Consider the following 21,731-nt stretch of genomic DNA (forward strand, 5'->3'; position numbering starts at 1 on the left):
TCTCTCTGGTCACTCGATTACAGACCTAAAAGTGGCAATACTTCAACAAAAAAACTTCAGAAACAGACTCCAACGAGAAACTGATGAATTGGAATTAATTTGCAAACTGAATACAATTAACTTAGGCTTGAATAGAGACTGGGAGTGGATGGGTTATTACACAAAGTAAAGCTATTTCCCCATGTTTATCCTCACCCCCCACTGTTCCTCAGATGTTCTTGTCAACTGCTGGAAATGGCCCACCTTGATTATCACTACAAAAGGTCCCCCCCCCCCCCCCCACTCTCCTGCTGGTAATAGCTCACCTTAAGTGATCACTCTGGTTACAGGTTTCAGAGTAACAGCCGTGTTAGTCTGTATTCGCAAAAAGAAAAGGAGTACTTGTGGCACCTTAGAGACTAACCAATTTATTTGAGCATGAGCTTTCGTGAGCTACAGCTCACTTCATCAGATGCATACCGTGGAAACTGCAGCAGACTTTATATATACACAGAGAATATGAAACAATACCTCCTCCCACCCCACTGTCCTGCTGGTAATAGCTTATCTAAAGTGAGCAACAGGTTAGGCCATTTCCAGCACAAATCCAGGTTTTCTCACCCTCCACCCCCCACACAAATTCACTCTCCTGCTGGTGATAGCCCATCCAAAGTGACAACTCTTTACACAATGTGCATGATAATGAAGTTAGGCCATTTCCTGCACAAATCCAGGTTCTCTCACTCCCTCACCCCCCTCCAAAAACCCACCCCCATACACACACAAACTCACTCTCCTGCTGGTAATAGCTCATCCAAACTGACCACTCTCCAAGTTTAAATCCAAGTTAAACCAGAACATCTGGGGGGGGGGGAGGGTAGGAAAAAACAAGAGGAAATAGGCTACCTTGTAACTCTGGTTACAGTGTGTATGGTAACACCCATTGTTTCATGTTCTCTGTGTATATAAGTCTCCCCACTGTATTTTCCACTGAATGCATCCGATGAAGTGAGCTGTAGCTCACAAAAGCTTATGCTCAAATAAATTGCTTAGTCTCTAAGGTGCCACAAGTACTCCTTTTCTTTTTGACTTAAGGTTGTTGAATAGCCTATTCTACTTGACATGCAACATAAATATAGTTTCATCTAAAATATTACCAAGCAGGAATTACAGCTCCTAGCTAGTTAAATTACTTTCTCCCAGAGAATAAATCCCACTCATTTCTTTGTGATAGTGAGTCTGAATTCAGATCAGCTTCAAAGAAAAGCTTTGCTTGAAGCAATGAATAGTTGGTCTGTGTTAAGCAGTATTATTTACTGACCGATTAAAGAAGGCTGCTGTTAATCCTTCAACGGCACCAACAGTTAACACTATTTTGCAAAACATTAACCCAATTTGGAAGCTTGCCCAAAACAGTTTTCTTTTGGCTCCCACAGAACTGTGACTATCACTAAAAATAATGAACCCACCTGTGTATCATAATAGTAGCCTGCTGGGAAGAGTGGCCTAATTGATCGATCTGTAAAAAACATTTAAAAACTTTCATACATGCAGAGATTAAGATTATGACTGTTTATAGGAGAAAGTGGATGAAGGAAGTAAATGATAGACATATATTCAGTAATAAATGACAAAGATAAAATTCGGGAAACCTTTATTTTCCCCTCATATTAAAAAAACAAGAGAGTTATCCAAAGAAACTGACAACCAACACATTTAAAATTTTTAGAAACACAAAGCCTAATTAACTTGTGGAACTCTTTGCCAAAAGATATTGAGTCTAAAACCTGAGCAGCATTCAAAAAAGGATTAGACATGTACATGGATAGCGAGAATATTCACTGTCACATTAGATACGATAAAATATAAGGGAAATAATCCTTCATGATTCAAGATACACGCCAGCCACTAAGCAATGGGAATTAGAAAGAAGCTTCCTCTATGACAGGGATGGAAAACTTTTTGGCCTGAGGGCCACATCAGGGTTGCGAAACGGTATGGAGTGCTGGATAGGGAAGGCTGTGCCTCTGCAAACTGCCTGGCCTTTTTCCACTTCCCGCCCCCGGACTACCCCCCTCAGAACACCCAACCCATCCAACCCCCCCTTCTCCTTGTCCCCGACCGCCTCCTCCCGGGACCCCCCGTCCCTAACCACCTCCCCGGGACCCCACCGCCTATCCAACCCCCTCTGCTCCCAGTCCCACCCCCCGGGACCCTCCAACCCCAAGGCCTATCCAATCCCCCTTGCTCCCTGTCTCCTGACCGCCCCCTGTCCCCTGACTGTCCCCCAGGACCTCCTGCCCCGTTACCATGCCGCTCAGAGCAGCGGGACAGGCTTATTGGAAAGCCTGGGAGGTGGGCAGGTGCAAGCCACACTGCCTGCGCAGCGACACACCCACAAGAGAGCAGGGACAGCAGGGGAGGGGCTGGGGGCTAGCCTCCCCAGCCGGGAGCTATGCGGCTGGGCAGGACGGTCCCGTGGGCCATAGTTTGCCCACCTCTGCTCTATGAGCAGGTTATTTCACAGTTTTCCGACGAATTCTAGTGTTTTCCTCCAAAGCACATAACAACTGCTACTAACAAGGACAGGATACCTGACAATGTACCAGTGGTCTAATCTACTATGCTATTCCTGCGCTCCAAGTCACAGTTAGTAATAAACTTTGTACATAGCTAAGCTTCCCCTTATATAAAATAATAAATACATTTCAATGGTTTAAATTATAACACTTCAGATTAAAATGAAATTGACCTGCCTAAAAATTGTTATACTTGGAAGTCTCACCTAGATTACCTTTTTTAAAAACTAACCAAGAAAAATAAACTGTTTATACAGAAATAACCCTACAAAATCCTTGCTCTGCTGCTTTAGGGTCAGCATAAAGTAAATCTTATTGCAGAAACTGCATCAAGGATCCAGGCAACAATAATGAAGCTTTTTAAAAAGTCACTAAAACATCGTCAATATGAAAAAATTTTTTTTTCCATTTTTATCCAGTTAGAATTGCCTCTGCGGATTCCTATTTAAGAGCATGAACCTCAGTGCCAGGAGCCTTGAAAACACTAAAAATCAGTAACCATGCACATGTCCAAACTGACTTTTGAAGGATGGAAGTATAAGGAGCTCAATAATGCTCTCATGGTTCTTTCCCTGCTGCTGAAAAGAAAACGTTTTGAAAATATGAGTATTTATTAGTAGCAGTATGAATGTGTAGATACTTTACAGACATAAAGAGAAAGTGCTAGTTCCAGAGAGCTTGTAATAAGATGACATGTAATGAAAAGCAACGCAACTGAATGGTGAAGTTAAGCACGTTGCTTTTTTTTTTTTTAATTTTGATTTTCAACCTGATTTATTAATACACCTCTGCACACTGACTGGGGCTTAGTCTGTTCAGAACCCTATCCCATCTTCAGATTGTCTATTAAGTCCTGCTAGTTTTAGAAAACATTGAGCCTCATGGTTCCATTATCTCATTCAAAAGACAAGTTTTAGGCATCTTGGATACTATTTTTCAGACAATGAGGAAGGTGCGAGGAGGATACATTTGGGCCAAACAGTCTGTCTCCTTTTTTTTCCTACCTTTCCAGAAAACAATTTGGTTGCCTCTTCTTTCATCTCTCCTGACAAATGATTAGCTCCAGGAGATGATGTCCCTCTAGACTGAGGCATGAGAAATCCCAATCTTAGTAGCAAAGAAGAAATCTCACAAGCTATCAGATACAGTAAAAGCTGTGTTATCATGCCCTGTACCAACCGGAAAGCTCTATAAACCGGCATTTCTAATCTTCATAGAAAGTCCGGTTCATAGTCAGGTTGGCGCGGGACCAGCAGGCTCCCTACTTGGCTCTCTGGAAGTGGCGACATGTCCCTGCTGCTCCCTAGGCGGAGGAATGGCCATCCCTCTTAGATAACCGGCATTTTTCACTTACAACCCCCCCACCCCCCATTTCCCCAACATGCCGGATAAAACAGTTTTTACTGTATTTTGGGCTTTCATATAGGGAATGTACATGCAGCCCCAACGGACATTGTTTTTAAATGGTTCTGAAATTTGCAGCCCTTTAAGGTATGAGCTTCTCCCAAAACTTCTGAAGAGGCAATATTCGCTGAAAACAGTGGTTACAGGTAGCCCTCTCTTTTCAAACTTTCAATGAGGATATTACAAACAACAAAAAAAGTACTGGACACTGTCTTCTCAGTCTTTTGTCAGTCTCAGTCTTACCTATTACTCTGCTTGTAAGAATTTCTTTATCAGTGGAACCAAGTTCTCTTCTAAGATAGTTTGTGGGAATCCTTCCTGCTGCAGCAGCTTTCTGGCGATAGTCAACCTTATACAACAAAACAGGGATTCATAAACAAAACTGTAATTACTGCTCTCTCTTAAATATACCTATAAAAAAGGTAAGACGACACTACATCTGAATTTAATAGCTGAATATTCTATTTGGTGTAACCACAGAGACAAAACAATTTACATTAAAATCCAACTGAAATATCTGAGGACTCAAGCTCTACTTCTCTACTATTATTTATAGTTATCAATTTGGGCAGTTTGTGTAATTACAATTAGTACTCACCACCAATGGCATGAACTGGGATGGAGAAGGCTTTGTTTTACTGACTGCTGTGACCATCACTGATGTATCACCTAACTTGATTAAAAACAGTGAAATTACTTTTAGAAAAGACATTTTCATAAATGTATCATTTAGTTTCATTTCTCAGTAGAGCACTTTCCAAGTGAAGAGAAAACATGAATCTACAGTGCACTGGTGAGGCTTCTGGAAACCTAATAAAGTTTTTTTCTATGCAGTAGCTAGCTGTGGATCCAGTAGGGAGTCCAATTACCATATATGGCTGAGACATCTCAACAAAAAACAGTACATTTATCCAAGTTGACTTACACATTTTGAGTTTGCATAGATTTTTTACCTGCACTACAGCACATCCATCAGCAAATCTGGCCAGTTTTCCAGAGGAAATTTCCAACTTTCTGTTAAAAAGAAGATAACTGCCATTAGTGACAAATGAGGATCAGTTTATCAACACCTCTCTATTCAACTACTATACATTCATATTTTATGTTTCATAGTTTTAGAAAATATTGATTATATTTACTATTCATGATAGAAACTGGCTTTGACAAGTCAGGACGCTGAAGCCCTCTATCTATCCACAGAATAGGAAATAAGAGTACAAGCTTCCCTACTGTTCAGCAATTTTGCCTCAATTCCCAAAGTGACCGCCTTCTATGATGAAAGGAAAATTGAAGCTACATCTACACTGCCCAGTAGTTTGGACAATGGAGTGGGGTGTGAATAGCAGTGTGCACCGAAGTGCTGTGCTGTAACTGTTCTGTGTGGATGCTGTGGGCATGAACTAAGAGGTTCCTAGCTTGCATTAATGTAATTCTGTTTGAAGTAGGCTACATGGGGGAGTTACAGCACACCATTTTGGGGTGCACTGCTATTCTCCCCACCCTCCTCCAAACTGCAGGGGAGTGCAGACAAACCCTTAATCTCCAAACTAATTCCATCCCATACTTCTCTGCTATGACTGCCATCTGCAACAGCTAGCAAGTCATGTGGAACAAGAGAGATAAGCACCCACTTCTCATATCTGCAAAATAAGAGCCAGAAAGTAACATCTTCCGCCGTATTGAATTTGGCTAGATTTGAACCACTTATTTAGAGATGAAAGGCTCTATATTCTATTGGAAACCAGCCAGTCTCCCCTATGCTTCAGAGTTTTAAGAGTTCTATTAAGGGCTATTATTCTCAATGGTGTATGTATTAAATGTTCAAAAAAAAACACACAAAATGAGAGGGTGTATATATGCAAGGCAAAAAGTACCACATTTACACCCCACACAAACACTTTTTCTCAGTGACAGCAGACAGTACTTTAATGGAAAAAGTGCAGGGGAAGATCTGATACACACACTTTTACATTTAGAGGTAAGACTATGCCCATTATTTGGCAGTTATGTATGAGAGAGTGTAGTGGAAAAAAAGTTCAAATGACATTCAATTTTCTTATTTACTTCCATTGATTTAGGGCCTGATCTAACACCCACTGAAGTCAACTAGAGCTTTTCCACTGACTTCCATGGACTTTGGATCAGGCCCCTAGTTATTTCTAAAACTTTCAAACAGCTCCTCTGATGAAATTTATCAATCAAATGTGGGGAAAGGGAGTCAGCCACTAAATCTTAAATTGCAGGAAAAGTCCACATCTGGATGGTTATTTCTGAGATACTTTAACCTTAAATGGCTTGTGTTTTAATACTTTTCTAGTTTATAAAGGTACCAGCATAACTCAGCACCAATACCACCATGACATAAACCACCTTAGTCATTGTGATGGGAGGATTTTAATTGCAAATCACTTTACCACCATGACAAGGTATTGCAAGGGCTACTGAAGAGCAGTGCATCAACTGTATGCAGTAAGACCAGGCATAAAAAGAAAAGGAGACCAGTGGATTTTAAACAATGTGTTTAGCAATTATTGTTCACCTCTGGCTCCACTAGCTGCATATTGGAGATTGTGGGTTGGAAAAGGGATGGTTGAAGCAAAGCTACACAAACCTGCCTCTCCCCACCAACACACACTTCTCAGCAGACACTGGACATGAATGGGCAGTGGGGAGCAGAGATCAAGGGGGCATACCCAGATGGGAAGCGACCCTGGGGTCAGAGGAAGAAGAAAGTGACAAACTATGGTGGGGGATGGGAGGGGAGAACACCTACAGGAGGGATTGTTCTGGGAGGGAGCAGGGCAGTGAAGGGGAGATGTTCTGGAAGGGGCAGGGGAGCAGGCCACAGAGCAGTGAGGGGGGCTGTTCTGGGTGGGAGTGGGGCAGACCCCGCAGGGCAGAGAGGGAAGTTGTTCTAGAAGAGGGTAGGGGGCTCGGGGAAGGGGGTCGGGGCACAGGGCAGCGAGGGGGAATTTTCTGAGGGAGGGCGGAAGACACAGGGCAGCGAGGAGGGCTGTTCTGAGATGGGGCAAGGGGCTCGGGATGAGAGGCTGCAAGACAGAGAAATGAGGTGCTCTAGGAGGGAGCAGAGGGCTCTGGGGCAGCTAGAAGACGTGGCAGGCGCGGGGGCCAGGCCCAAGCCCCAGGATACAGGGAGAAAGGAGACGGTCCCCGGTCCGGTGGAGAGGGGGGACTGAGTCCCCCGGGCGGACGCTGCTTTCTCCCGGCGGCCCCCTCGTTACCTGCTCCCCACGTCCACCGACGCCACCTTGTAGGGTCCGGCGCCGCCCTGCAAGCCTCGGGCCTGGGCCAGCTGTACCAGCCGAGCGCCCGGTCCCAGCCAACGCCTCATGGTGCCGAGCAGCGGGCGGAAACTGCTGGCCGCGGCCAGCTTCCTGAGCCCAGCGCGGCAGCAGACCTGGCACCCCGTGCAGGCGGCCATGACACCAGGGTCACGGCCGGGCAGCTGCGCTACAAGGCCCCAGCCGATTGGCTCAGAGGCTGAGCTGTAGCGGAACAAAGCCGAGCTCCATTGGCTCCCATGAGCGCGGAGCTGCCAGCCGCGGTCGGCCGAGCTTCGATTCCGCTCTCTGAACTAATCCCGGGGGCCACGGCCCCCTGCTGGCAGCGTCTTGCTATGGCGGACGGCGAGGGACACGCCCCCGAGGGCGGGCTCAGCAACCACAGTCTGCTTTGGGCCTGCGGCCTGGGCTGTTGCTGTCGGGTAGTGTGTCACTGATACCCGGTACTAAGCGCAGACCCGCTGCCAAACACTGACCTCACACCACAGACCCCCCCCTGACTCCCCCCGGAGACAGGGTTGCCAACTCTCTAATGGCAAAAAACTGAACATCCTTGTCTGGGCCTCACCCCTTCTCCAAGGCCCCGCCCTCTGCTCACTCCATCGTCCTCCTTCCATCTTGAATCTTCCCTCACTTGCTCATTTTCACTGGCCTGGGGCAGGGGGTTGGGGAGGGGCTGAGGATAAGGGGTTTGCAGTACAGGAGAGTGCTCCACCTGCGAGCTGGAGCTGAGGCATTTGGAGTATGGGAGGGGGCTCCGAGCTGGGGCAGTGAGTCAGGGTGTAGGAGGGGGTAAAGACTGTGGGCTGGGAGTGTGGACTCTGGGGTGGGACCAGGGATGTGGGGTTTCGGGTGTGGGAAGTGGCTCAAGGCTTGGGCAGAGGATTAGGTGTGTGACGGGTTGCAGGGTGCAGGGTCTGGGAGGGAGCTGACCCCCTGCAAAATTGCCCATATGCCCCCAAACACAGATACCCCCCACCAGAAAAATCAGCCATATATCTCCATTCAGTATAGAGACTACTGTTAATTTTCACTGTTCTTTTAAAGGGATTCTAGAGTGAGATGAATTATATGTACATGGGGCTTATTACTAATGAGGTTATTTCCCTGATTTAGCATTTGTGGTGAAAGGCTTTTTCGTTTCAGAGTCTGTCAGTACCCTAATCATTCCCGGAGTGTCACAGGATTTTTAAGTGTCAAGGCTGATTCCCCACTCTGGCACTTGGAGTGCAGAAGGTGAGGGCCCGCAAGGATTCTAAAAATTAATACTGGTCACTTCAGACTGGTATTAAACTCCCAAGGTTACAGCTTCTCTCTACCCTTGGATGGGTAGATGCTGCCACCGCCCTAGTGCAAAAAAAACCTTTTGACCCAGGAAGGCGCACTTGGGAATTCCTCCTGTGGGGTACCCTCAAGCTCTTTTACCCATCCATCCCCTCCGGAGAAGAGCTGAGAAAGAAAACAAAGGAAATCAGTTGTTGCCACCAGCTAATTAAACAACATATGCACAAACCTTTTAGGACACAAAACCCCACAATCCTGTTCTTAAAAAAGGTAAATTTTATTAAAAACAAAAAGGAAAAAATTACATCTTGAACTTAGGCTTTTTGCTAGATTTAAAGAGAGCAAATATAATAATTAAGCATCAATAATGGTTTTCCTGAGGTCCAGCTTAATGGTTACACGCAAAACAAAAGCATTTGGGGCTTAGCACAGAGGAGTCCACAAGCCATAAAGGAATAAAAGAGATAAACCTAATGGCATCTTTCTAGACATTTCCTGATCTACTTACATATCTGGGGTTTCAAACTGAGTAGTTTCTAGGTATGATCTGGTGATTTTTATACCTGGTTTACAGCTTTTTATAGCATAGCTCCAGCCCTGTCTGGAGAACAACTACAGACAGATAAAGATTTTTCCTTCCCACTGGCTATTTTGGTCAGGTGCCCACCCCCTTCCTTTTACCTGTGGGCTTTTTTTTAACCCTTTACAGGTAAAGCAAGTAGTGAACAGCTACTAAAAGGGATTTTATAGCTAACCCTCCCTCGCCTTTATTTATCACATTAAGTTTAAACCACTCCATGTAGCGCATTTTAAAGTTACATTTTATTAAATAATTTTTGCCCAAATTACTAGGTAAATAATAAGAGCTTTTGCCCATTACCAAGAGGTACAACAAGTGTCACCACCACCATTAAATTGTATCTCAGCCAGGATAGAAGCATTCCTCTATGCATAGGGCAGCTCTCCCCATGACACCTTAAGTAACCTTAATTTCTAAAGAAATTATTACTGTATTTTCACAAAGGAAAATGACTTCTGAGTGGACAGAATCTTCTTGGTCTTTGTCACTTAGGGCTCATACACTCAGAGTTTTTGTATAGCTGTAACTTGTCTGATTCAGAAACCAGTAGAACCTCAAAGTTACGAACACTTTGGGAATGGAGGTTGTTCGTAACTCTGAAATGTTCATAACTCTGAACAAAACATTCTTTCAAAAGTTCTTTCAAAAGTTTACAACTGATCATTGATTTAATACAGCTTTGAAACTTTACTATGCAGAAGAAAAATGCTGCTTTCCCTTTATTTTTTTAGTAGTTTACATTTAACACAATACTGTACTTGTCTCTGCTGCTGCCTGATTGCATACTTCCAGTTCCAAATGAGGTGTGTGCTTGACTGGTCAGTTCGTAACTCTGGTGTTCATAACTCTGAGGTTCTAGTGCAGGGGTTCTCAAACTGGAGGTCGGGACCATTCAGCGGTCAGAAGGTTCTTACATGGGTGGTCGCGAGCTGTCAGCCTCCACCCCAAGCCCCGCTTTGCCTCCAGCATTTATAATGGTGTTAAATATATAAAAAGTGTTTTTAATTTATAAGAACGGGTCGCACTCAGAGGCTTTCTGTGTGAAAGGGGTCACCAGTACAAAAGTTTGAGAACCACTGTTCTAGTGTAGTTCAAGCAGTACAACCTCCTAGCATGAATGCAATTGTACCAATCTAGAAGTGTGTATAATGCTATAGCTTATTCCCTTTGGGCTGAAGATCATAAAAGATACCAGATAGTGAGGAAAGAGAATTCACATCTGTTTAATAAACTAATCTTGACCTGAGCTTGAGAACTTCTAAACATCACAATGATGCTGATAAGAACAGCAGAACCTCAGCATCTCTCAGGAATAGGTCTCTGTGGGTAAAAATAAATAAATATGAGATTCAGTTTGGACAAATGCAAATTGATTGTAAAGAAAAACACAAATATTTAATATAAAGAGGACACCATACCATGAGACTTTTTGTACCATTGCTATTGCTGATTCAGCTCCACTGGTGGCAACAACAGTTGGAGCCCTAGTGTAAATAAAGTGCTGGTAGTTGACGTTTTAATCCCCAGGTCATCTAGACTGCTCTAAACATGGTTAGAAGACATTATGGTTAATATACCAGTGGCTTCCTTAGACCCTGTCTATACTAGTGCTGCCGCTGACCAGTAGAAGCAATGGTGGGATATTTTTGGCAGAGCCTAATGTAGATACAACCTAGGACTAAAATAATATACCTATTTTATCGTCAGTCAGAAGAGTTCATATCTTCTGCTTTTTTGAGCAAGCTAAGTGTCTGCAGATTAAACTCAAGCTTGAAAGGAAAAAACTATGCATCTTTTGAGTTATTTTTTCCTGATGTGAACCTGAAGAAGACATTATATATTTATAAAAATTAGAATACCAAGCTCCTAACGATTTTCATTAATCATTCATTTCTTAAAATTGTCATTGGCAAAAGGTGGAGTAGTATCATCTAGCAATCATGGCACTGCATTTTGTATCAAGAGACCTGGGTGTTATTCCAGTTGTCACTGAGCTGCTGTGTGACTTGGGCATGTCACTTCATCTCTCTGTTCCTCATTTTTTCCATCTGTAAAACAGAGATAATGATACTTAGGCCATGTCTACACTACTGATTTCTGCCAGCATAACTATGTTGGTCAGGGGTGTGAAGAGGTGTGATAAATAAAGTGTGTGGGGGGGAGAGCTCCCTTTTATGGCCACCCAGCCAGCCAGTTAGCTATAAAGTTCCTCTTGGTGGCTGCTGGCTTACCTGTAAAAGGTCCCTAGGTAAAGAAAAGGTAGAGGGCACCTGATCAAAAGAGCCAATGGGAAGGCTAGAACTTTTTAAAATGGGGAAAAAATCTTTCCCTTTGTCTCTCCTTTGTTCTCTGGGCTGCAGGGACACGGAACAGCAATGCTATAAGCAGAAATGCTGTGTAAGGTTTGAACCAGGTATGAAAAAGTATCTTCCATACCTAGAAGAAATAATTTGGACAGGGAATGTTTAGTTAGACTCTATTAGGTTTATTTCTTATTTTGGTTTGTGGATCTCCTCTGTGCTAACCCCTTATTTTGGTTTGTGGATCTCCTCTGTCCTAACCCCTGATGCTTTTGTTTGCTTTAAGCTGAACCCCCAAGAAAGCTATTTTGGATGCTTAATTTTTGTAATTGTTTCTTTTAAGATATAGCAAAATGCCTAAGTTCCAGATGTAATTTTTTCCTTTTTGTTTTTAATAAAATTCACCTTTTTTAAGAACAGGATTGGATTTCTGGTGTCCAAAGAGGTTTGTGCATGTTGTTTGATTAGCTGTTAGCACAGCTAATTTCATTTGTTTTCTTTCTCAGCTCTTTCCCGGGAGTGGGGTGGGGTGAAAGGGTTTAAGGGTACCCCACAGGGAGGAATTCCCAAGTGCTCCTTCCTAGGTTCAAAGGCGTTTTTTTGCATTTGGGTGGTGGCAGCATTTACCAAGCCAAGGTCAGAGAAAAGCTTTAACCTTGAGAGTTTAATACAAGCCTGGAGTGGCAAGTATTAATTTTTAAAATCCTTGCGGGCTCCTACTTCCTGCACTCACTACAGAGTGGGGATTTAGCCTTGACAAGAGATGTGATACTTGACCAAAACTGCACTTTTGCCAGAATAGTTGATTTCACTCAGGAGGGCGGGAATAATCGATACCAGCAAGAGCTCAGTTTTGCTGATATAAGCTGCATTCATGCTTGCAGCATTTTGCAAGTATAGTATATTGGTATTCCTGGTGCTTCTGGTATAGACATGGCTTTAGCCTCATGTGAAAAGCAGTGAGATCCCTGCATAAAAAATGCTATATAAAACCTATGATACATATTATTGCATAAGACAGACATTTACTGTATGTTTGTGTGTGTTCAGAATACAACAAAATGATATACCCATGTGAATGGATATTTAGTTTTACATCTGTTAATTGCTCTTTGGACAGTAAAATTATTGCTCACTTGTACAAAATAGATTATTATTTAATGTGAGCACGAATGAACAGTAGTGTGAGCACAAAGGCCTGATCATGCCACCATTGAAATTCATGCATGACTAAATTAATACAAACTATTGTGCATTATCCTAACTTCATTTGTCATCTGGCGTTAACATGAATTAAAATCTGGAGGAGATTTTATAAGAAATATAATGCAGATTATTCCAAGATTTGTCATGATACTATTTTTTATTTTACTTGTTTACAAATGTTTTTCTGCATTGTCTCAACAGGATGTTTCTCTCTTAGGGCTGCATTTCCAAAAATCAGAATTACTGTCTGGGAAAACTGTCCCAACTGTTAATTTTTTTTCAGTGCCAGCATGCTTCTTATCCTTTGACAAGTCATGCAGAAGACATATCAGAAGATAAACAATCCATAAACTTGTGACTTGGCCTGAGCAAGGGATTGTTATCTTCTTCCAAATTCAGGATTCACTGGTATAATTATGGTTTGGTACAAAAATGCATTTAGGTGGCAAAGCAAGAAACTTCACCATGTTTTCCTGAGTCATCTTAGCTCTATTGCAGATGAATGACCCATTATCTGAAAGGTGATTTTTCAGTCTTCATCATTATCTCTCATTAAAATCACCAGCCTTTAGTCCACTGCAGGTGATTCTATAATAAACAAATTGTCTAAAGCTGAACACTGTTAAAACAATATTTTACAGTGATTACATTTAGAAGAAGCCAAGTCATGTGGTTGTTTCTCCCTGCCCACAGTTTGTAGGTGCTATGGGTGGGTTTATGAAACCCTTAAGAGGGGCTAAATTGTGTCTTCAAAGTCTACATTTCTGAAAACATTTGCGCACATGAATAGTCTCATTGAGTTCAGTGGGACTACTCACATACATAAAAATAGGCACCTGCCTCAGGTTTTGTAGGTTTGGAACCCAAATTTCTAATACTAGGCTCCTGTGAATTCTCTTCTAGATATTGCACCATTAAAAAACTGGAAACAACAGCAACTTAACTTTTCATTTTTAGGAAATAAGATTAAAAGATCATAGTCACTTTGTGTATATAGAATGCTTAAAACATACACAATATAGTATTAACACAAACAACAACTTTGTTTAGAGACAGTTGGAAAGAATGAAAATACGTTTAAAAAGTTTCAAGTATTCTTTGATTCCTTCGCATCCCCTACAAAGCTATTGGTAACACATTCCAGCACTCCATTAGGTATTCACTTCCATTTCCAACTGTGATGGGTTCGGTCACAGAGATCCCCTTGGGACTGTCACCTGATGTGTTGAAATTACCTCTGAGCCTGTTTTCCCTGCCAGCTTGTGACTCCAGAACCCTGCCTTGTTGAACCAGACACACAAGCCTGCTGCAACACAGACCCAGGGTCTGGGCCATGCCCCCAAAGCTGCAGACTTTAACTAAAAACAGCTCAGCAGTCACCTATCTCCAGCACCCAGACACCCAGTTCCCAATAGTATCCAAACCCCACATAAATCCGTTTTACTCTGTATAAAGCTTATACAGGGTAAATTCGTAAATTGTTCGTCCTCTGTATCACTGATGGAGAGATGTGCACAGCTGTTTGCTCTCCCAGGTGTTCATCACTTACTGTGGTTTTGTTAATAAACAAAAGTTATTTTATTAAGTATAAAAAGTAGGATTTAAGTGGTTTCAATGAATAACAGCCAGAACAAAGTAAGTCACAAAGCAAAATAAAGCAAAACACGCAAGTCTAAACCTAATACATTAAGAAACTGATTACAGGTAATATCTCACCCTCAAAGATGTTCCAATAAGCTTCTTTCGCAGACTAGACTCTTTCCTAGTCTGGGCCCAATCATTTCCCCGGTACAATCCTTGTTAGTTCCAGGAGACATCTCAGGTGATAAGCAGTTTTTCTCATGACTGGCAGCCCTTTTGTCCTGCTCCACCCCCTTCTATAGCTTTGGCATAATGTGGGAATCTTTTACCTGTGCTTGTCCCCACCCCCACCTCATCAGTGGAAAAGTACAAGGATTAAGATGGATTCCAGTATCATGTGACATGATCACATGTCACTGTAAGACCCCTAGTTTCCATTCTTCCTGGGCTGGCCCGCACGTACACCGGAAGGTTTGCAGGTAAATAAACCATTTACAATCAATTGTCCTAGTTAATGGTAGCCATCAAGATTCTAAACCACCATTAATGGCCCACACTTTGCATAATTACAGTAGGACCTCAGAGTTATACTTCATATTTCTAGCTTCAGATACAAGAATGATACATGCATACAAATAGGAGAAATATATTCAGTAGGTTATAACCTTTGTTATGATACTTTACAAGAGACCTTTTGCATAAAGCATATTCCAGTTGCATCATATTCACACTCATAAGCATATTTCCATAAAACATATGGAGTGCAATGTCACACCAACAGCCATTGAAAAGCAGTACATACCCCAACTTCATCCAACTCACACTCACGCAACACTTTCATGAGAAACTCTGCTGTAATAACAGATCAGCATATGACGTTGTATGGAATACGGGTGATTATTTATAACATTATTGATACCAATATTGCAAAACTGCAATGATATGCCATCTTAGGTATCAGTACAAAAGTTATGATTGGCTAAATATGAACATAAGAACATAAGAATGGCCCTACTGGGTCAGACCAAAGGTCCATCTAGCCCAGTATCCTGTCTTCTGACAGTGGCCAGTGCCAGGTGCACCAGAGAGAATGAACAGAACAGGTAATCATCAAGCGATCCATCCCCTGTTGCTCATTCCCATCTTCTGGCAAACAGAGGCTAGGGACACCATTCCTGCCCATCCTGGCTAATAGTCATTGATGGACCTATCGTCCATGAATTTGTCTAGTTCTTTTTTGAACCCTGTTATGGTCTTGGCCTTCACAACATCCTCTGGCAAGGAGTTCCACAGATTGACTGTGTGAAGAAATACTTTCTTTTATTTGTTTTAAACCTGCTGCCTATTAATTTCATTTGGTGACCCCTAGTTCTTGTGTTATGAGAAGTAGTAAACAACACTTCCTTATCTACTTTCTCTACACCAGTCATGATTTTATAGACCTCAATCATATCTCCACTTAGCTGTCTCTTTTCCAAGCTGAAAAGTCCCAGTCTTATTAATCTCTCCTCATACAGAAGCCTTTCCATACCCCTAATAATTTTTGTTGCCCTTTTCTGAACCTTTTCCAATTCCAATATATCTTTTTTTAGATGGGGCAACCACATCTGCACACAGTATTCAAGATGTGGGTGTACCATGGATTTATATAGAGGCAACATGATATTTTCTGTTCTGTTATCTATCCCTTTCTTAATTATTCCTAGCATTCTGTTTGCTTTTTTGACTGCCGCTGCACATTGAGTGGATTTTGTCAGAGAATTATCCACAATGACTCCAAGGTCTCTTTCTTGAGTGGTAACAGCTAATTTAGACCTCCATCATTTTATATGTATAGTTGGGATTATGCTTTCCAGTGTGCATTACTTTGTATTTATCAACATTAAATTTCATCTACCATTTTGTTGCCCAGTCACCCAGTTTTGAGAGATCCTTTTGTAGCTCTTTGCAGTCTGCCTGGGTTTTAACTATCTTTAGTAATTTTGTATCATCTGCAAATTTTGCCACCTCACTGTTTACCCCCTTTTCCAGATCATTTAGGAATATGTTGAATAGGACCGGTCCCAGAACAGGCCCATGGGTGACACCACTATTTACCTCTCTCCATTCTGAAAACTGACCATTTATATCTACCCTTTGTTTCCTATCTTTTAACCAGTTACCAATCTATGAGAGCATCTTCCCTCTTATCCCATGGCAGATTGCTTTGCTTAAGAGCCTTTGGTGAGGGACCATGTCAAAGGCTTTCTGAAAATCTCTGCACAGTATATCCACTGGATCCCCCTTGTCCACATGCTTGTTGACCCCCCTCAAAGAATTCTAGTTGATTGGTGAGGCATGATTTCCCTTTACAAAAACCATGTTGACTCTTCCTCAACAAATTATATTCATCTATGTGTCTGACAATATTGTTCTTTATTGTAGTTTCAACCAGATTGCTTGGTACTGAAGTCAGGCTTACAGGCCTGTAATTGCCGGGATCACCTCTGGAGTCCTTTTTAAAAATTGGTATCACATTAGCTATCCTCCAGTCATCTGGTATAGAAGCTGATTTAAGTGATAGGTTACAGACTACAGTTAGTAGTTCTGCAATTTCACTTTTGAGTTCCTTCAGAACTCTTGGGTGAATACCATCTGGTCCTGGTGACTTACTGCTGTTTAATTTATCAATTTGTTCCAAAACCTCCTCTAATGACACCTCAATCTGGGACAGTTCCTCAGATCTGTCACCTAAGAAGAATGGCTCAGGTTTGGGAATCACCCTCACATCCTGAGCCATAAACACCAATGCAAAGAATTCATTTAGTTTCTCCGCAATGGCCTTATCATCCCTTAGTGCTCCTTCAGCACTAGAATCGTCCAGCCCCCCTGCTTCTGGACCTCCACCCTTGCACCCAGACCACCTCCCAATGAGCTTCCTTCACTCAAACCCCCACCCTGATATCCCACCCCTTGCACCACCCTGAGCCCCCACATCCAGACCCCCACGCCACTGACCCCCCAACTAGCTTGACCCATCCAAACTTTGGATGTGTTCCAGAGGGACTCTACAAGCCAGCAAACTCACTAAAACTACTAAGAAACTGATATATGGATTTTGAAATCTTATGTATGTATCTGATTGTTTTGACGATTTAACAACTTTCTTCTTCTTCTTTTCTTTCATAATAAAATATTTCCTTTTAGATACTAAAGGATTGGCAGGCAGTGTGGTTTTTTGGGTAAGATCCAAACTAATATTGACCTGGTAATGTGGTTGACCCTTTGTGGATCTGAAGAATATTTTGTATAGTCAGCCACTTTACTCAACCTATGTGCTGATTGGGAGCCAGAGAACTAGAATGCAATAAAGGGGGCTGTGTGACTTCTTTTTTCAGTTTCTTGATAACGAGTGTGGGCGATCAGCAGCACAGTTTGTGACTGGTTGGTGAGTCTAACTTCAGTGTTAACCACCAGTGTTGGAGGAATCTGCTCTCCTTTTTGCGAGCCTACCCGAACCTTGACATTTTTAGTGAGGGTTACCCTAGACACCCTTGGGTCACGCAGCACTTGTGATGGTCACAGTCTGTTCATTTGGAACGTTATTCTGTGTTAATATTGCTAAGGTCACAAGTAGTAGAGGCTCATGCTTTCAGCATGGGTAACACACACTCTCTCACTGGGTAAGTTCAGCCTGAGCTTTAGAGGCCCACAGCAGTTCAATTCTCCATATGTATCTGTGGGGACTGAACCTGGGACCTTTGGGTCTAATAGCATGAACATTTACTGGTTGTTGTTGTTGGTTATTATTTTAAAATTATTTTTAAATAATTATTCATTTGTGGTAGCACCTATAACATGTTATCAACTTTCCAAAAACTCAAGGATGATGCTGGTTCCAAGGTGCACACATTCTAAAAATAATATCAACAAATAACTTAATTAAACTCTCACCTCAGGATACAGCTCTTTACAGACTATATCCCACTAATATTCTCCTCTGGTAAAAGCCCCAAGTATGGCAAATATATGGGCCATACACCAGGCCCTGAATGTATTTTCACTCTATTTTTATCAACAGAAACAGTATGTTCCAGAGCCAAGGACCCTATACTGTGAATGCCTTATGCACAGATGTTCACATACAGTAACCATAAATAAGAACTACTCACAGCTATGGTGACAAGCACATAGGGAGACAGATTTCTCTTGATTTTTTTATTTAAAATATGTCCACCTTAAATTCTGGAGACATATGCTATCTTCTGTGAGGGGCATAGGTTCAAGTAATAAGTTGCAGGCCATGGCTTACCCAGCACATACAGAAATGTATATTAATGGCATATAACTGATAAGCTTCTGTTGCACTGTGGGGAAAGGAGACAAGATTTGCATCTAACTACAATGCACTTCCTAAAATTCAGTCTGGCAGAAGGCATATTTTATGAAGGCCAAACTGGACAGTCGCTACGTAAAAGAATAAATGGACACAAATCAGATATCAGGAATGGTAACATACAAAAGCCAGTAGGAGAACACTTCAATCTCCCTGGACATTCAATAACAGATTTACAAGTAGCCATCCTTCAACAGAAAAATTTCAAAAATAGACTTCAAAGAGAAACTGCAGAGCTACAATCCATTTGCAAATTTAACACTATTAATTTGGGGTTGAATAATTTGGGGTTGAATAATTTGGGGACTGGGAGTGGCTGGCTCACTACAAAAGCAATTTTCCCTCTCTTGGTATTGACACCACCTCATCAGTTATTGGGAGTGGACAACATTCACCCTGACTGAATTGGCCTTTTTAACACTGGCTCTCCATTTGTAAGGTATCCCTTCTCTTCATGCATCAGTATATTTATGCCTGCATCTGTAATTTTCACTCCATGCATCTGAAGAAGTGGGGTTTTTTACCCACGAAAGCTTATGCCCAAATACATTGGTTAGTCTTTAAGGTGCCACCGAACTCCTCATTGTTTTCGTAAAACTTTAGAATCTTTCAATACAGTCATAAAAAGTATGTAGTTTCCATAATAATCTTGCACTAATATGAATATGACACACTTGATAGCAATAGTAATTTGTAGCATTCATGCAAGGTTCATGCACTTGGCAACATTCAGGGCACACCTGGAGTGTTGTGTAGGAGCAGTGCACACACGGCTCCTCTCAAGGGCATGAACCTTGGAATCTCGCCCAGATGACATGAACCGTGGGAAGCCTCCCAGGACTGGGCTCAAGGCCCGAGAGCAAGGAATGCGGTAGATAGAAATTGGTAAATAAGAAAGTTAAACAAAGCCAGTGTATTCCTTTTATCTGTTGGAGAATGTATTGCGCTGGGGGGAGAGAAAGAATAAAGGAAAGGGTGGAAAGCTGACAGGGCCAGCCCGTTGGCAGACCAACCTGCTTGCTTGCTTAAAGCTTTGGGCTGTTTTGTATTTGGACCGCAACAGTAATTTGAATTATTTTCCACACAGTAATGTGATGTACTTAGACATTCTGATTCACATTCACATTTTAATTAATTTGTTAAAAATCCAACCAAACAAACACTTTGTTTCATATTCAAAGTGAAAAAGATGATTAAACCGCAGGGGTCAGAAGAAGAAAAAGAAGAATCAAGAGAGGATCACCTACTTAATACTTAGAAAATATGGAATCAGCCATTCTATTCAGATAATTCCACCTTGAAGTTCTGGAGCCATGAAAACATAGGGTTCATGATTTATATTGACCCAGGACCTATCAGTGGAATTATATTTGTATTCCATGGGTGTCACGGAGTCCCCGGATGATGCTCTGGAACTGCTCCCTATGAAGCCAGTCAGGACTCTGGGGAAGTCTCCTTTCTGTGAGCAGACTGTCTTCAGGACACACAATTCACACAACTTCCGCCTTCCTGGGTCTGACCTCGGAGCATTCAGCATCCTCTGCCCCTCCGTGCGCTTCCCACAGCGAGGGAAGTGGGCTCCTGGGGAAGCCAGAGGGTCCTGCACCCCAACTTCACAGTCAGATGTGACTTTCAGCCAGCCAGTAAAACAGAAGGTTTATTAGACGACAGGAACATGGTGTAAAACAGAGCTTGTAGGTACAGAGAACAGGACCCTTCAGCCGGGTCCATTTTGGGGGGCAGTGAGCCAGACAACCACGTCTGCACTTCACTCCATGTCCCCAGACAGCCCCAAACTGAAACTCTCTCCAGCCTCTACTCCTCTGGGCTTTTTCCCTTTCTCAGGCCAGGAGGCCACCTGATCTCTTTGTCTTCAACCCTTTAGCTCTCACCTTGCAGGGGGGGAAGGGCCAGGCAATCAGTTGCCAGGAACCGTGGTGTTGGCCATTCCCTGTGTCCAGGCCCCTGGACACACCTGCCCTCTAGGGCTCTGCAATGATCATACACCCTTATCCCACCACCTAGATACTTAAGAACTGAATAGGGGAAACTGTGGCACCCCCACAATATTCAGAGAAAACATTAAGAACAAGGTATAAGTCCCACTTCATCACAATGGGTTGCCTGTCAAATATTCCATCTATCTATAATTATATATGATAAATCAAATACTGTAGTATCTTCAGCATACATGTGAAATCTTGTTCTCCCTTTCAGACTAAGTCAGTCTACAGCAGTTTTTGAAGAAATTGCTGGTGCCACCAGAGGGAGTGTAGCTGTTAGGTTATCAGACGTCTTCTGTTGTCATTTCTGAAAAGAATGCGGGTATTACCTAAAATCGAGAGCATGCCTGTATATTTTCTAATTGTGGTAAAAATAACCCTTTGTGTGCTTCTATTCCATATATTTTATCTGTTAACCTGATGACCATGTGGACCTTTTGAATAATTTGCTTATTTATTAATCCATTTTTCTATGTGTCTTTTTAGGGTAGAGAGGAAAAATATAAATCCAGCATCACAAGCTGCTGCCTTCCAGAATCTTCGGTCGTCACTGCTGTTGTTGTCATAGATACGGAGGCCTGCTTGATCTTGTCCTTTCCCTTCTTCTCAGCTCATACTCACAAAAACTCCACAAATAAGCCTGCTGGCTGTCACCTCATTTAATGGTTGCTTGCTCAAGGTTTGCTCATTAACATAATTTATTACCCTGGCTCAGCCAATCAGCTTCCAGATATTAGCATAACTCCTCTTCCTATTTAGATCCTCCCCTTTTTATTAGCATATTTGTACTTCCTATCTAGCTTCTCCCCTCTTACGTCATCCTATTTTTAGATAGCTAAGCTCCTCCCTATGAGTTGCTGGGACTTTCCATACCCTAATCCTGTGTCGTTCATAGGGGATTATTGCATCTGCCATTTTGGATTTCTAACTTTAAACTATCACCAATTACTATTTATTTAAAGCCTTAGTCTTAGAACTAATTACTGTTTTATGCAAATCAAAGTGTCCTGATATTGTCACCACCTTAATTATATCAATGGGGAGAGGTGACATTTTTAAGATATTTAAACCCCTTTTTTCAGGTTTTCTCTTCAAGATATTGCAAGATTTTTCAAAACAGCTAAAAGCAAAATCTCTC

General features: G+C 42.2%; 1 protein-coding gene across 2 annotated transcripts in view; it reads right to left on the bottom strand.

Annotated features, from left to right (window-relative positions):
* Positions 1–7,416, bottom strand: part of PNPT1 (polyribonucleotide nucleotidyltransferase 1) — a 43,251-nt gene extending 35,835 nt beyond the window's left edge. Inside the window, exons 1-5 of one of the 2 annotated variants that reach the window (XM_077813956.1) lie at positions 7,205–7,416; positions 4,916–4,976; positions 4,561–4,635; positions 4,206–4,311; positions 1,449–1,498 (exon numbers count right to left, since the gene is read on the bottom strand). In XM_077813956.1, the coding sequence (XP_077670082.1) occupies positions 1,449–1,498; positions 4,206–4,311; positions 4,561–4,635; positions 4,916–4,976; positions 7,205–7,404 (492 nt within the window). In that variant the 5' untranslated portion in view covers positions 7,405–7,416. The remainder of the gene's footprint in view (positions 1–1,448; positions 1,499–4,205; positions 4,312–4,560; positions 4,636–4,915; positions 4,977–7,204) is intronic. The other variant, XM_077813957.1, reaches the window with a different exon arrangement.
* Between the last annotated feature and the right edge of the window lie 14,315 nt (positions 7,417–21,731).

Source organism: Eretmochelys imbricata, chromosome 3 (genome assembly GCF_965152235.1).
Source record: "Eretmochelys imbricata isolate rEreImb1 chromosome 3, rEreImb1.hap1, whole genome shotgun sequence".
NCBI lineage: Eukaryota > Metazoa > Chordata > Testudines > Cheloniidae > Eretmochelys > Eretmochelys imbricata.